The sequence below is a fragment of the Pteronotus mesoamericanus genome, unplaced genomic scaffold, assembly GCF_021234165.1.
Source record: "Pteronotus mesoamericanus isolate MK-2021 breed Mesoamerican mustached bat unplaced genomic scaffold, CSHL_Meso_final contig_78, whole genome shotgun sequence".
Taxonomy (NCBI): Eukaryota; Metazoa; Chordata; class Mammalia; order Chiroptera; family Mormoopidae; genus Pteronotus; species Pteronotus mesoamericanus.
Genome location: NW_026555258.1, coordinates 26,468,592 through 26,483,673, shown reverse-complemented (window position 1 = coordinate 26,483,673; position 15,082 = coordinate 26,468,592). Strand labels below are relative to the sequence as shown.

Sequence of the window (15,082 nt, the reverse complement as noted above, 5' to 3'; positions counted from 1 at the left end):
CCCTATTGACTATATCCAATATTCAATACAAGCTAAGAGAGTGGATTTCAGGTGCTCTCATCACATGTAAAAAGATAACTATGTGAGGAAATATGTTGATTATCCTGAATGTAGGAATCATTTTGTTATGTATATGTATATCAAATCAAATTTGTGTGTGTTAAATATATATAATTTTTATTAAAATGAAAAGGTATGTAGACTTTAATAATAATAATGGAGAACATGTAATACCATTTTGAATGTTTAAATGTATAATTGATAACTCTTATTTCTCCTATGTTAACAAAGACTTTGAAGGAATATGCATAATAAAAAATGGCTATTTGCTATGTTAAGGGAAAGAAAGGATACCAGACTATTAGGACAGTCCAGGTTCTTGACTTCTCCAGTTACCATCTTTGTGATATTGGGCAATACAGTTCACTTTGCTGGCCTTTAGCTCCCTCAACTGAAAAGAGGGATAAAGAAAATGTGGTACATGTAATATATACGAGGTCTGTCTAGAAGGTATCCAGTCATGTAATATGAAAAATAGAGACCTTTATTGAAGAAGATACAAGATACAAGAAACACTGCACATAGGATAATGATGCCTCAGTCTCCTTCAAAGTAGGTGCCTTGGGACATCACACGGTTCACCCAGTCACCACCAGCTGCCCTGTGGTATTTTTCTGAATCTCATCAATGGTCTGAAATCTTTTCCTTTTCAAAAGTGATTTTAGTTTTGGGAAAAGCCAAAAGTCTCAGGGTGCCATATCTGGGCTATAGTGAGGCTGAGTTACCTGCGTCATTTGATGTTTTGCAAAAACTCTGCACAAGACATGATGCATGAACAGGCGCATTGGGGTGATGAAGCTGCCAGTCACCAGTTGCCCATAGCTGCGGCCTTCTGAATCATCCAAATAGTTTCTACAGAGGAATGTTCAAGTGTAACTCAAAATTTGATGCAGATTCATTGCTCTGTACTTGCTCAGTCATTTAGTCATTTTGAATGCGGCAGCCACACAATACACATACTTACACAATGCCGTCTACCGCCCCCACTGACTAGTACAGTGAAGTCATTATTGATCACACATGTGCATTCCAGTCCACTCTCCTTGGCTGCCAGGTTACATCAAGGTTGTGCAAACCATTCTCATTATATTAACAATGGATGGACTCTTCCTGGAAAGACCTCTTATATATCACACACACATATATAATATATACAATATATGTGATTTATAAAAAATAAACTATTATTCAGCCTCAAAAAATAAGGAAATTCTGCCATTTGTGGCAACGTGGCTTGCCCTTGAGGGCATTATACTAAGTGAAATAAGTCAGAGAAAGACAAATACCATATGATTTCACTTATATGTGGAATCTTTAAAAAAACCAAACAAACAACTCATAGATACAGAGAACGGATTGGTGGTTGCCAGAGGCGGAAGGCGGAGGGTGAGCAAAATGGGTGAAGATGGTCAAAGGTACAAACTTCCAGCTATAAAATAGATAAGTCCTAGGCATGTAATGTAACAGCATAGTGACTATAGTTAGTAATACTGTATTGGTTATTTGAAAGTTGATAAGAGAGATCTTAAAAGTTCTCATTACAAGAAAAAAAATTGTTGCTGTGTGGCTTGATGGAAGTTAACTAGACTTACTGTGGTGATTTGCTATATATACTGGGTTGGCCAAAAAGTTCATGGTTTCTTTCCTGTAAAATAAAAGACACATCATTCATTTTCACCAATAACTTTATTGATTTGGGTATTTTGAGTATGTTGGCTATCTCCCACTATTGACTTCTAGTGGGGAGAGGCCCGAGGTGCTGCTAAACATCTTTCAATGCATAAGACAGTCCCATAGCAAATAAGTGGCCAAAATAGCAATAGTACCAAGAATTTCACATACCACTCTTGACATGTTTCATCAGTCACAGCACCTTCTCCATATACGGCAGAAATCAAATCTTTTCTTTGTGTTTCAGTTGCATTTTTACCTTTCTTGAAATAATAAAGCATAATATGCCGAAAATGTGTATTTTCTTTCATCTTCAATATTAAAATGGCTACACAAAAATTCACCAATTTTGATTTTTAAAAAAAATATTTGATTTATTTTTAGAGAGAGGGGAAGGGAGGGAGAAAGAGAAGGTGAGAAACATCGATGTGCAAGATACATCGGTTGCCCCTCTCACACCCCCAGCTGGGGATCCAGCCCACAACCCAGGCATGTGCCCTGACTAGGAATCAAACCGGTGGCCTTTCGGTTCTCAGGCTAGCACTCAGTACACTGAGCCACACCAGTCAGGGCTGATAAGTTGTTTTTTTTTTAAATGCACACTTTGTGACAGCTGTCACAATAAAATCAAACGAAATTGTTTCAAATGAAGTTAAAGACAACTAAGCACTACTAGAGCCATCATACAGAAAAAAAACTAAGCTTGTTGGCCAACCCAGTGTATTGAATCATTATGTTGTACACCTGAAACTGATATGTTATATATCAATTATATATTAATAAAAATTCATTAATGAATAAATATAGAATGTGCTACATCCATAAAATGGAATATCATTTGGTAATAAAAAGGAATGAAGTATTGATATGTGCTAAAGGGTAGATAGACCATGAATACAAAATGCTACGTGAAAGAAGCCAGTCACAAAAGATGTCATGTTGTATTATTCCATTTGTATGAAATGCCCAGGGAAAAAAAAAGAAAGTAAAGTAAGGTGTTGGGCTCAATCCCAGGCCCTTTCACCTCTGGAATTATATAAGTGATTTTCATAGGATTGCACACTTTTAAAAGTGACTTTTAGACCTTAAGGATCACAGACTCCAAACCCTCATTTTAAAGATGAAGAAACTGAGGTTCCTCCAGGAGCATGGACGTATCCAAGCCCACAGACCCAGTGACGGAAATGTCAGGTGTTTTGGGGTGATTTCTTGGTGGTTCTGAAGTCTCGATAGTGTTACCATTATTTGGTATATTTGGTTGCACAGTGGCCTCTCTGTCTTTAGCTGTGACGACAAAACTTTAAGAAAGCTGTTTAGTTGAAAAGCTACCCTAACATTCTGAATTTGGGGAATAATCCGTTTCCTAACATGAAGCAGAAATAAACAAATCAGAGTTCCACACTGAAATTCCACAGAAGATGTTCGACTTTTCTTTTTTTGCCAAGACCTACAACAAAGGACCTACTTGAACATCTCCTTTGAAATAAAACCCCCTTCCTAGGAGATTTCTGTTTTCCCGAGACTCTCATAAGTCAACATTAACAGAAAAGAAAGTACTACTGTATTTCAGACAAGGGAATCAAGTCAGGGATTACCTGTAAATGATTTGCTGACATTTTTATCGCTGGAGTTTCTAATTATTGTTTCACATTTCCTTTTACAGGATAGCTAACGGCCAGGAGAAATAGAGTGGAAAATGCAAAACAACGAAATTATAAAACCTGCCAAATACTTCTCAGAATTGGAAAAGAGCATCCTGCTTGCTTTAGTAGAAAAGTACAAGTATGTGCTGGAATGTAAGAAAAGTGATGCGCGAACTATTGCCCTCAAGCAACGGACCTGGCAGGCACTCGCCCACGAATACAACTCTCAGCCAAGCGTGTCACTGCGGGATTTCAAACAGCTGAAGAAGTGCTGGGAGAACATCAAGGCTCGGACCAAAAAAATTATGGCCCATGAAAGGAGAGAGAAAGTGAAGCGCAGTGTCAGCCCCCTGCTGAGCACGCATGTCCTGGGGAAGGAGAAGATCGCCAGCATGCTGCCTGAGCAGCTCTACTTCCTGCAGAGCCCCCCGGAGGAGGAGGCCGAATACCACCCTGACGCTGCTGCCCCAGGTATCGGCTCTTGAGCCCGGCTTGCATGCTCTCACTGGGTACCTGTTCCACGTTTGAGTTGTAAAATCCTAGTTCTAAGGGACTTTATAAAAAAGAAATTTTCATCCAAAGGGTGGACAGTTTGAGTCCCTGTCAGGGCAGATGCCTGAGTTTGCAGGCCAGGTGCCCAGTAGGGGGCGCGCGCGAAGCAACCACGCATTGATCTTTCTCTTCCCCTCTCTAAAAATAAATGAATAAAATCTTTTTTTAAAAAAGCACATGTATAAGAAAAAAAGAGAGAGAAACTTTCATATCAAACTTGACTTTCCCAATTCAAAATTTCTGGATTGCATGGGACATTCACGTCACATAGTACATAAAAGAAAAAGTACTTGTTAATATCCTTGTGCTATCTCTTTAAAGAGAGCTCTCTTAGCTCTATTACTGAAGAATAAGGAAAGCTAAGGGGCTACATTAATGCAGTTGTCATTAATGAAGTACTTTAGTTGCTTATCTTGAGCTATCTCAAATATATTAGAGTGGACTTGTTTGAAACAAGATTTATTTCATTCAAGCTTTTTTTTCCCCCCAAAAAAAGTTTTTTGAGGACCTATAATGTACAAAGCACTGCATTCAAAAAGCTACATAAAGAAAAAGTCATTCAAAAGGCCACATTAAAATAGTGAACTATTTCAGACTTAAGAAAAGTTTTGAGACTAATAGAGCTAATGCCCATTTTAGCATTTACCCATATTACAAACCAGCATTTCCACCCATCATAGTGTTGTGATGTACAGTTTTGGTTTGTGGCACCTGAGGGGACTTGAGAAATTCTGGAAAAAATGTTTTTAGTTTTAATATACTTTCATTAGAAAAGAGAAAAACGTTATATAGAACTCTTACAGAAGGAAAAGATGGGCATATAATCAAGGAAGTAATGCTAGTATGTCATAGCTTTAAGAGGTTGGGTTTAAGGGGCTATTGAAATGTCTCCAGGCAGGAGGAGGGTGGGGAAATGCATATAGATACATGGCCAATAATTTCTGCCTCTTTTAAGATAAGAATGGCCAGTTTATATAAAGAGCCGTTGTAATTTGCAGAAGATACACTTCATAGTTCCTGGAAAGGCCAGAAGGCTGCTCAGAAGGTTCTCTAAGGACCCAGCAAGTATTTGCCAAGGAAAATGTGATTTTTGTTTTGCAGGATGAGAAATTCACTTATGAGTGTCCCAAGAGTAGATTGAGCTCTGAGGGACTGGTTAATTAAAAGTCACAGATGTTACCTGTGTAGAATGAAAAAGATAAATAACCAAGTGAACTGAATAACATTTTGATTAGCACATTTTTTTTTTCCTGTAGGCAGATTATCCTGGGAACCTAAATTACATAGAAATTTTGCTTGGTGATCATTTGACCAAGGCTAAGTCCAGGGAGCCAGTTGGGCAACCATAGTGGCTAATGTCATGAACATCATGCATCATTTTCCAGGGTAGGAACCCTGTGTCTGAATTTTGATTCTTGAGTCCTAAGTCACAGTACCTTCCAGCAAACAGTGTGTTATGTGGATGCTGCCAACTCTCTGTCTTGCCCCTTCTCATTGCTGCTTCTATGGAGAGGGGACCCACTGCTAGTAGACAGTGTCCTTGTTTTGGAGGTATTTGTAGCTTCAGCCAGTTACTCTCTATCTTGCTGGCTTTGGAGGTTTTCAGTCCCTGTGAGGTAGCGAAGGGGCTGGTGCTGGGGGAGGAAGCGAGGGAGGTGAATCAGCAGAGCTGCTTTTCAAATTGCTATGTTCCCTGAGAGATGTTGCCAAGGAAGATGCTGGTGTGGACTGCTGTTAGCTTACTTTGCGAATCTTTGATCTGTATGATTGTGTATTGACATCATAGGGTTATTCTAAGAGGACAGTCTTATTTTCCCATTTTCAAAATCTAGGGTAGGATCTAGAAAGTTCCTCCCATAAGTGTTTTTCTCTCCCTTTTTGGAGGAAATGATATTAATTCATGTATTCATAAGCACAATTTATAAAGTTCCAGCAAGAAGGGAATAAATACGGATTCACAGTGTCCTTCCTGTAGTAACATTTGCTAGACACTAACTTGTAAAAGGGAAGGATATTAAATTGGGTGTGTGTACATATATGACACACGAGACTTCTCTTTCTGCTGGTGATTATGAAAGTATAGCCAGATGCTACCTGTTCCTGTCTCCAGGTCATATCTGGGGGGAGATGGGGGACCATGGTGCTTTGTCAGTTGGGGAATGTGTCCAAAGGAATCTGTTAACGCTAGTAGATAAGGTACTAGAACTCTTTCTATACATTGAAACAGCTTTGGGGTTACTCCACTTGTTTTGTATTTAATTTGCTTTCAGGAAATGAAAAGAAAGCTGAAATTGTCAATCATTCCTTCTGGGTCCTGGTGGGAAAAAGGTTGAAAACCTGCAATAGGGTTGTGGCTCTCATTACGTCATGTGTATTTTGACACATGGAGTCTCTGTTATGAGTGTGTTTTACTTCCATTAGTATCTGTAACACTATTGTCCAATACAGTGGCCACGAGACCCATCAGGCTAGTAAACCCTTGAAATGAGGGTAGACCAAATAAATAAACACACTGAATCTTGAAGGATTAGTACCAAAAAGAAGAATGCAAAATCTCTTACTAATATTTTTAATATTGATTACATGTGGAAATGGTAATACTTTAGAAATATGGGATTTAAAAACATTTTACTATTAGTTTCACTTTTTTATGTCTTCAGTGGGGCATATGAAAATGTAAAATGACGTCTGTAGCTCATATTATATTTCTATAGGATAGCACTGTTCTAACACATTACAGGGTACATGTTATAGAATTAGGTACTCAGACAATTGTTGGGATTTGTTAGCCAGTATTCCACTAGAGGCCTCCCTCCAACAATTTTTTTTTTGTGTGAGATGATTGCAACTTTGTCATCTTGATCACTGTACCCTAGGTATTATTAGCTTTGTCAATGACTTTCTTGAAATGTACATCTGTATTTGAATGTTGGTGTTTTAAAATGAAAGTTTAACAGTCAGGAATTTTATTAAAAAACATATTTCCCCCTTAGATATATTAAAACACTTTATATTCTGCAGAATTATGATATGTGATCATTTGGTTTTGACACTTTTCTTCCATTTCAAGATAAATGAGGTTATCTTTGGGGAACAGGTTTGCAGAATGAACAAAGGGAGAACACAAAATTTGCTGGAAGTGGTCAGGACATGATGATGACTAAATAGCAAATATATTTAAGTAAACTAAGCTTTCAGGTAGTATTTAAATATCTTAGGAGAACTTATATTTAATTTCATATGCTGTTATTTACTATAAAGCTGTATTTGAATAATGTAAATGTGAGTACTCAAAGCTATAATGAACACAAACATTCCTTAATAAATTCCACTACTACCACTATATAATCCAACCCTATTCTTTTGGGGTGAGAACTCAAGTACAGGGGACTGGGTTATACTGCCAGTCATGGCACACTGGCATCACTGGTCTTTGAAAAGCCACCTTTTTGTATTACCCATGTATTTATTCCCTTTTTATCCCCATTCAGCACTTTCATTTTCTTCTCCTATCCCTTAATCATTCTAATATGGTTGTATATTCTCTAACATGTTCTTGAAAGCATGCATTGCTGTTTTGCGTGCATGTGTTTTTAATATACATAGATTAAAAATTGTGCTATAGATATCATTTTCTTGCCTTTTTTCACTTAGAGTAATGTTTTTAGGATCCACTCCCATTGTGGCATGTAAGTCTGATTTGTTCCTCTTAGAGGATGCACAGTATTCCACATAGTACAGCTACCACATCTTATTTATTCGTTCTCCCAGTCAGTCCCATTTCTTTTGTTCTATTGAGAAGAGCTGGGGTTTGGCCTGAACAGTTTCCTTCCCATTCTTTTACTGCCAGAGTAGGCTTTTCCTGCTGATATTAAATTTACTCGAATTGCCCAAATGAAAGAACACTCCCTTGACTGTGTTCTCCTGTCCCAGGAAAGCCCTTAGGCCTTCATATCCATTTTGCACAAGATTGCATTGTTTTCTTTTGGGGTGGCTTTGTTTTACCTGGGAGAGAGATTACAATGGGGGGGGGTTGTGTGTGTGTGTGTGTGTGTGTGTGTGTGTGTGTGGCACATTGACATGTGTGTGGGAGAGAGATTACATGGGTGTGTGTGTGTGTGTGTGTGTGTGTGTGTGTGTAGCAAGTTGCCATTCCCAGGCTAGTCTTTTTCCAGTTAAGAGAAGATTCTAACCATCTGAACCCTAGCTTCCATTCTTTGGAGCTAATATTTGTGTGAAAGTTAATTAACTACTCCATCGGGCTTCTCTAGGTTTAAGCCCCAGCTTCTGCCAGAGCTTCTCAAGAGGCTTGGCTTTTTAAATTTAAGAAATGTATGTTAGCACACATTTAAACTAAAATGAATAGTTTTAACGTATAGTCATTTCTGTGCTCCCGGACATGAACATACTGTCTTTATGTTCATAGCTCTAGAGAGAATTTTGGAGATCGAAATTCAGAATATGCATCCATACTCTTAATAATAGATGGTTTTCTAGTGGATACAACCTGGAGGCTGCATTTTAAGACACAGAAGTGATCAGCTGAGCAAGTGAGGTAGTGAGAGGCTAGCTGTTGTAATAGGTGAGCTTTGATTTTGCAATGATGAGGACTTGGCTGGGAATGCCGGTTCTTTCAACTAGCCAAATGGCTTTGGATGTTGTGCTTGGTTTTCTATAATAATACATCATTCAGAGGATCGTTGTAAGGATTAAATGAGGTAATGCCTGTAAAATAGAAGCTGATGTCGCCATCATCATCATCATTGTCATTATCATCATCATCATGTCCTTAAAGCCTAGAATTGTTGAGATAAAAACGAGCATTTAGATATTGGGAGAGAGGTGCAATAGTGAGGGCATGAACTCAGGCATAGCCTCTGGAATGAAATCAAAGAGAAAAGAGGCTAAAGGTACCAAAAAATATTTAATGTGTCCAGTCTTCAGAAAAGGCACTTTCAGATCTAGGACTAGAAAGGGAACAGATGAGGTAATCCTCTTTACAATTCACATCTGAGGGACCCTATTCTTAGTGCTAAGTGCTTTCCATTCCTTGGTCCCGAGCCAGGGCTGGCCACTCGGAACACACTGCTCTTTCTCCCTAGCTGCGCTGTGTTGGGAGGGATGGGAACCTCTGCAGCCAGTTCATCCCCCACGCATTTCCTACAAGCCCAGCAGGGTACCAGGCCCTGTGCTGGCTTCTTTATGAGGAGGAATAAGAGCTAGTCCCTGTCTTCAAAGTATTCAGAGACCCGAAAGGGAGGTAGTTAAAGTGCCAGCGTTCACAAGTGCTCTGGCAGATGTAAGCTCAAGAGGTGTTGGCGGCATGAAGGAGGGATATCTAGTAGAGGCCAGAGCCATTGGAGTTGGGGAGGATTCCTAGGGAGACACTTCATTATCTCTGGATGATATAGAAATACTCTTTTTTAACCTTCTCTTTGAGAAGTAAGATTTTTACCTTTTCTTTCACCTTCATTAGGGACTAGTTATGCTTGTTACATAACCCTTTGGAGTGAAATCATAAACAGTAGCCGCTTTCCTTATGTTAACAAGATTGGGAGTTATGTTCCCCCAGTAGCCATTAACATTCCCAGCATCCCATCTTCTGGAATAATGGAGTGGACACAATAATGTAACCAACTCTTGTGAATAAATTGATAGTATTTTTCTCCAAGGAGACAATTCTCATTATTTGAAGTATAAAGCTTCCCAAGAAAGCCTTGGAGTCATAGCTAGAAGACTCCATGGGATGGACGAGTTAGTGATTTCCTTATTGAAACTCCCTAATTGATACTAATGTTATTGTCCTATAAAAATAATGGTGTAAACGTGGCACCACCAAAAAGGGCATCATTTTGTATCCATATGCCCTTTTCCCTTTTTGTTCAAGGCTCCAGCCAGTAAATATTTACCAGGCATCCACTGCATACCAGGCAAAGTCATTGGTCCCAAGGATAAAAGAAATGAATAAGGCATGGTCCCAAAACAACACTAGTGCAGGGCGGGACAAACGTAGGTTTACAGGTGTGAGTACACAAAACATAGTTTATTCTTATATTATTATTTATTAATTGTTGTATTACTTTCCACACGATTGACTGTAAGCCTACATTTGCCTCAGCCTGTATGTGTTAAGTGTAGTTACAGAATAGTGAGTGTAGGGAAAGGAGAGAGCTGAGGTTTCACAGAGCAAGTGGCATTGATCCTGAATGAAGTCACAGTTAGGGGAGAGGTTGAAAGAGGGAGGTTGGAGCAGGAGTGTGTGTTTGAGTGAGTTGGGGGGACAGATAGTTAAGGCCAGGCTGAAGGAACAGTGAGTCAGAATTATGAAAAAAAGCATGGTCTTTAAGAATGTGAGTAGTTTGTGGTAGGGTTGAAAGGTATGCAGGGTATTTTGAAGAGGAAGGCAAGAAAGATAAAGGAGGGTTAGATCCAGATTATGAGGGTGGCTTAGGGTGGATTGAAAACAGTCACAGAGAAGAACCTCAGGGGAATATTGAAAGGTAAGAGGTGGAGCAAGAGTCTGAGTCCCAAAAAGAAACTGGAAAAGAAGCAATCGGAGAGGAAGCTGCAGAAAATTTAGGAGAGGGTGATGGTTCAGAAACAAATCGAGAGACAAAAAATTCAGAAAGTATCACAAGTGCCAGGGAGAGGTTACATAAGAGGGACATTCACAAGTGTCTTTGGATCTATTTACCCCCAGATGGCAGTGTTAGAAGTAACAGCCAGAGGCAGGAGACTGAAGAGAAATAGCATGCTGAGGAAGTTAAGCCGGGGAGGGTAGACTCATTTTTCAAGGAGGAACATTTGTGAGATAATCATCCGGGGAAGGGTAGGGACCAGGAAATAGAGCAATGGCCCCGTGTGGCTGAGGCACCTGTGTTCATGGCCGGATGAGAGTGAGAAAGGGAGATGCGACTGAGGGAGAACGTCATCTGGAGACCCACGGTTGGCCTCGCACTACGGTCTTCCGCTCTTTCGGGGCCACGCACACTTCAGTTTAGAACCTATATCAACATAGCAAGGTCGTTGGTTCTTGATAAACGGAGTCTCTGACCACTGTTCCCGTCTGCAGTTCTAGCAATGACATGAGGAAATGCTTTATCATGACTTCTTAAGGGAAAATTGCTTCGGATTTATGGGTTGAAAAAAAGTCAGGTGTGGCAAGGGCACCTGTAGACATGCAGGCCAAAGCAGATGCCATTTCGGATACATCCTGTAATGGGGGACCCTGTCATTGAAGTAGGATGATTGACTCTCTGCCTGTAAAATCCTTGAACATATGTTTTCTGCTACTGTTTTTCAGAATCATTTGCTGTTTCAAATAGAGAACTGTGCGATGATGAGAAAGAGTTCATACATTTTCCAGTGTGTGAGGGGACCTCTCAACCTGAACCCTCGTGTTCAGCTGTCAGAATAACAGCCAATAAAAACTACAGGAGCAAAACCTCTCAGGAAGGTGCTTTAAAAAAGATGCATGAGGAAGAACACCATCAACAAATGTCCATCTTACAACTGCAGCTGATACAAATGAATGAGGTGCATGTGGCCAAAATCCAGCAGATAGAGCGAGAGTGTGAGATGGCAGAGGAGGAACACAGGATAAAAATGGAAGTTCTCAATAAAAAGAAGATGTATTGGGAAAGAAAACTACAAACTTTTACCAAGGAATGGCCTGTTTCCTCATTTAACCGGCCCTTTCCCAATTCACCCTAAGACTGTGGGGGTGGCTCCCTTGTGATTAATCTGTGTTGGCAAAGAATGTCTGGAACATGAACTTGCGGTCAGTAACCTGTAACAGAGCTACAATTAGGAAACTTAGAGTGGTAGTAGTCACTTATTTAAGAATACATTCAGGTGAACAGTTGCACCTTCTTACACGGCAAAGAAGCTGTTAGAGTCTTCTGAAAATTATCATTATGAGTGCTATAATTCTGAATGTAATGTCTCCTAATTAGAAGTCATACAAGAACCATGTGTGAGTGTTGTTTTGTTTTGTTTTTTTAATCAAATGCAAGTGTGGCTATAAAGGAGTGTGGCTGATTTCTTTTTTTTTTTAAATAGACAGCAGAACTTTTCTACCCAAATGAACGCCCTCCCATCGAGCGTGGCTGTCCCGTTTCTCCAGTGGCGAAGCTGTCACTCAGCCCTTGGCAGAGGTCTTTGGGAACCTCCATGAGAGCTGTAGTGCCGTGTTCATTTTTTTGGTGGCATCTGCTGAGTGTGGACTTTCTGATTTTAAACAGCCCAGCATTGGGAAGGATATTTTCTCATGTGGCTCCTAAACTGCCTTTTCAGGTGTTTCCCCAAAGAGGTATTCAAATCATGTCGCCAACAAAGGTAGCTCTTTTGGAACGAAGGATGTAGCTACTCTGAGGGAGAAATGTTCATTTAGATTTCTTCATTCTGTCATGTTTGTTTTATTAAAAGAAAAGACTTGCAATTTTATAGTCACACTGTGTATGTTCTTTAAAGGTGCTGCCTCCCCGCTGTGCTCCAGGCTTGGCCTTCCCTCTGTAGTTTCCTCCCTACTTTGTACTACTGAGTTAATGGCTGCCCTTGTTTTTAACCTTTAGCCACCGGGGGATCCTTCCCTCACCATGCCCCGAGTGCTAGCTGACAGTAATGCTATATAGTTTACATTACGCAGTGAGCGTTGGGCTTTTTTTAAGAATCCATTACCAATATATTTGGAAATATGGATTGATAGATGGATATTTTGGTTGAGCTGTGATATAGCTTCTCCTGTAGCCTAGTGTTAAAAACAGCCCTAGAAGTTGGGCATAGCAGTAGCTGGCAGAAGTGAAGGGACACTTAAGTGCCAAAGCCGGTCAGCAGTTTCTGAGAATGAAATTTCAAGGCCATGTGGTGGTGAAGGAGGAATAGATATGGCAGAAGCTATACAGGGAGTGTAGGACTTAGGAGTCGGGGCCTGAATTCTGAGTTCGGTTCTGTCTTAAGTGCTCTCTGACCTTGGATATCTTTTAATCCTTGGCTGTGGTCTTTCCTTTCCATAAAACAAGGGAGTTGGTCAAGATAATGTTCAGAATTTGCTACAACTCCTTGACTGTAGTGTGGTCCACATAGTCCTGAATGGGTACTGCTAACTCTGTAATTGTCCAATGGCACGGGTCAGTAGTTTACAGCATTGGCTAAGCTTCCCTCCTTCACAATTTTGGAATTTGGGTCTTAGGGACTGTTCAGTAAGGTACACATATACTTGTTATTTAAGCACTGCAAAAAACAAATGGCCAACAATTTGTTGTGTACATTATCATATTATAAATCTCTTAGAGGAACTGGTTGTATATAGGAACCCTGTGAAGAGCCGGCTTCTTTGAAAGTAAAGATCCTTCTGTAAGGATCTGTGTTTTTAACTTAAGCTTTTACCAAATGGACCTTTTAGTGAGGAAGCATCTGGATGAAGTTCCAAATGCCAATGGTTTAGGGGAGACAGGATTGACTTTCCATGCTGTCCGGCCCCCTCGGGAACAGGTGTGCAGTGAGAAAAATTTGCCTTTGCTTCACCTATCCATCCATCTGGAAATCTTGTTAAGACACAGATTCTGGAGATGGACCTGAGATTTTACATTTCTCACAAGCTCCCAGGTTATGCCAGTTCTGCATGTCTGGTCACCACACTTCTTGGTAGCGAGGTTTTAGAGGACCCTTAGCTGTTTTCTGGAAAAAAAAAAGTTAGGTACATTTTTGTGTACAGCATTGTGCTGGGTATTATTCGCTAAGAATCAGCCACTTAAGGGTACAAACAACAATGTAGAACACAAACAAGTGCTCGCCCACATAATGGAACTATAAAAGCATCAAACTAAATTCTTAACTGAACAAATCAAGGATAATTAAGCAAGCGGCCTGAAGCACCTTGTTCTACTGTTAGTGGCATTTATGAGTTTCCAACAGTAGTTTTCAACGTTGGCTATGTGGTAGAAACAGTATTTAATAAATGATTAATCCCACTGGGTCCTGCTCCCAGAGGATTCTGATCCAGTTGACCTGGGTTGGGGCCTGGTCCGCTACAGTTTTTGGCATCTTTTCAGGGAATTATGATACATAATTGGGATTGACAACCACTGGGGTAGACTTCACAAATGCGTCTCATTTGATTCTTAATCCTGTGAAGTCAAGCAGAAGTGAGGAAATTATGCTCAGAGAAGAAACACCTGACTAGTGAATGGCAAAGTAGAGCCTCGGTCCTAGATCTCTTGACATGAAGAGAAATAGTTCACCTGACTGCCCCTGTCCTGTCCCTCAAAGCTGTTATCATGGATCTGCTATAACCTGAGAGCCAGATCATATTTGCAGAGCACCTGTAGTGTCTCCATTCAAGGACAGCTCTATCTCAATTCATTTCCCTTTTAAGCAGTTACTTACCTGAGGTGGAAATGCAACAACCATTTCTTGGTAGGTGCTCTAGAGAATTGGCAGATAAATATTGACACAGTTCACCATCCTCTGCCCTGCCCAATCATGGACACAGCCCATTAGGAGAGCGAAGGCTTGGACACAGCTGTCATGCCCTCGATCAGTGCCTGCCTTCAAGTGCATCGGTAGCTCAGAGCACAGAGCTAAGAAACTTGAAGGAAAGCTTCCCAGAGGAGGTGACATTTAAGATATTGTCTTTAGACCTGGCATTTTAGCAGGTGGGGATTTGGAAAGGAGAGGAACTTCACTAGATGCAAAGTCCCATTGAAGATTCAAGATGATGAGACATAAATGGGAAGCAATGAGAACAAGGGAACTTTTCATATTATGCAGTAATGTGATCAAAACTGTGCTCCAGGAGGAAGATTAGAAGACAGAATTGAGTTTAGAGAAGACTGGGGTCCAAGAGATGAAGGAGGAGGGTTTGGCCTTGGTTAGGATGAGACAATAGAAGGACCTAGAGGAGGCTGCAGTAAAAACCAGGGAGACCAATGTGAAGGGCATTGCAGAAGTGGAATCAGGCAGGCTTGGCATTGCTTTTGTGGGGGAGGAGAAGTCAAGTTTAAAGCTAGATGCCTGAAAGAATAATGCTGCCTCTTGAAATAAAAGGAAGAGAGAATGCATTTCTGACTCTGACCTGTCTTAAGGGAGATCTACACATAAACTAGCGCAATTGCCTCCCACTCAGCCTCAAACATACTGGTACCCCCTCTCATCTC

At 40.4% G+C, this 15,082-nt stretch overlaps 1 protein-coding gene across 1 annotated transcript; it reads left to right on the top strand.

The window, feature by feature from the left end:
• Positions 1-3,415: 3,415 nt before the first annotated feature.
• MSANTD3 (Myb/SANT DNA binding domain containing 3) lies at positions 3,416-11,797 on the top strand. The gene is made up of 2 exons (XM_054584608.1): positions 3,416-3,845; positions 11,230-11,797. Exons 1-2 carry the CDS (start codon positions 3,428-3,430, stop codon positions 11,637-11,639), a joined length of 828 nt encoding a protein of 275 aa, XP_054440583.1. The 5' UTR covers positions 3,416-3,427; the 3' UTR covers positions 11,640-11,797.
• Positions 11,798-15,082: the final 3,285 nt, after the last annotated feature.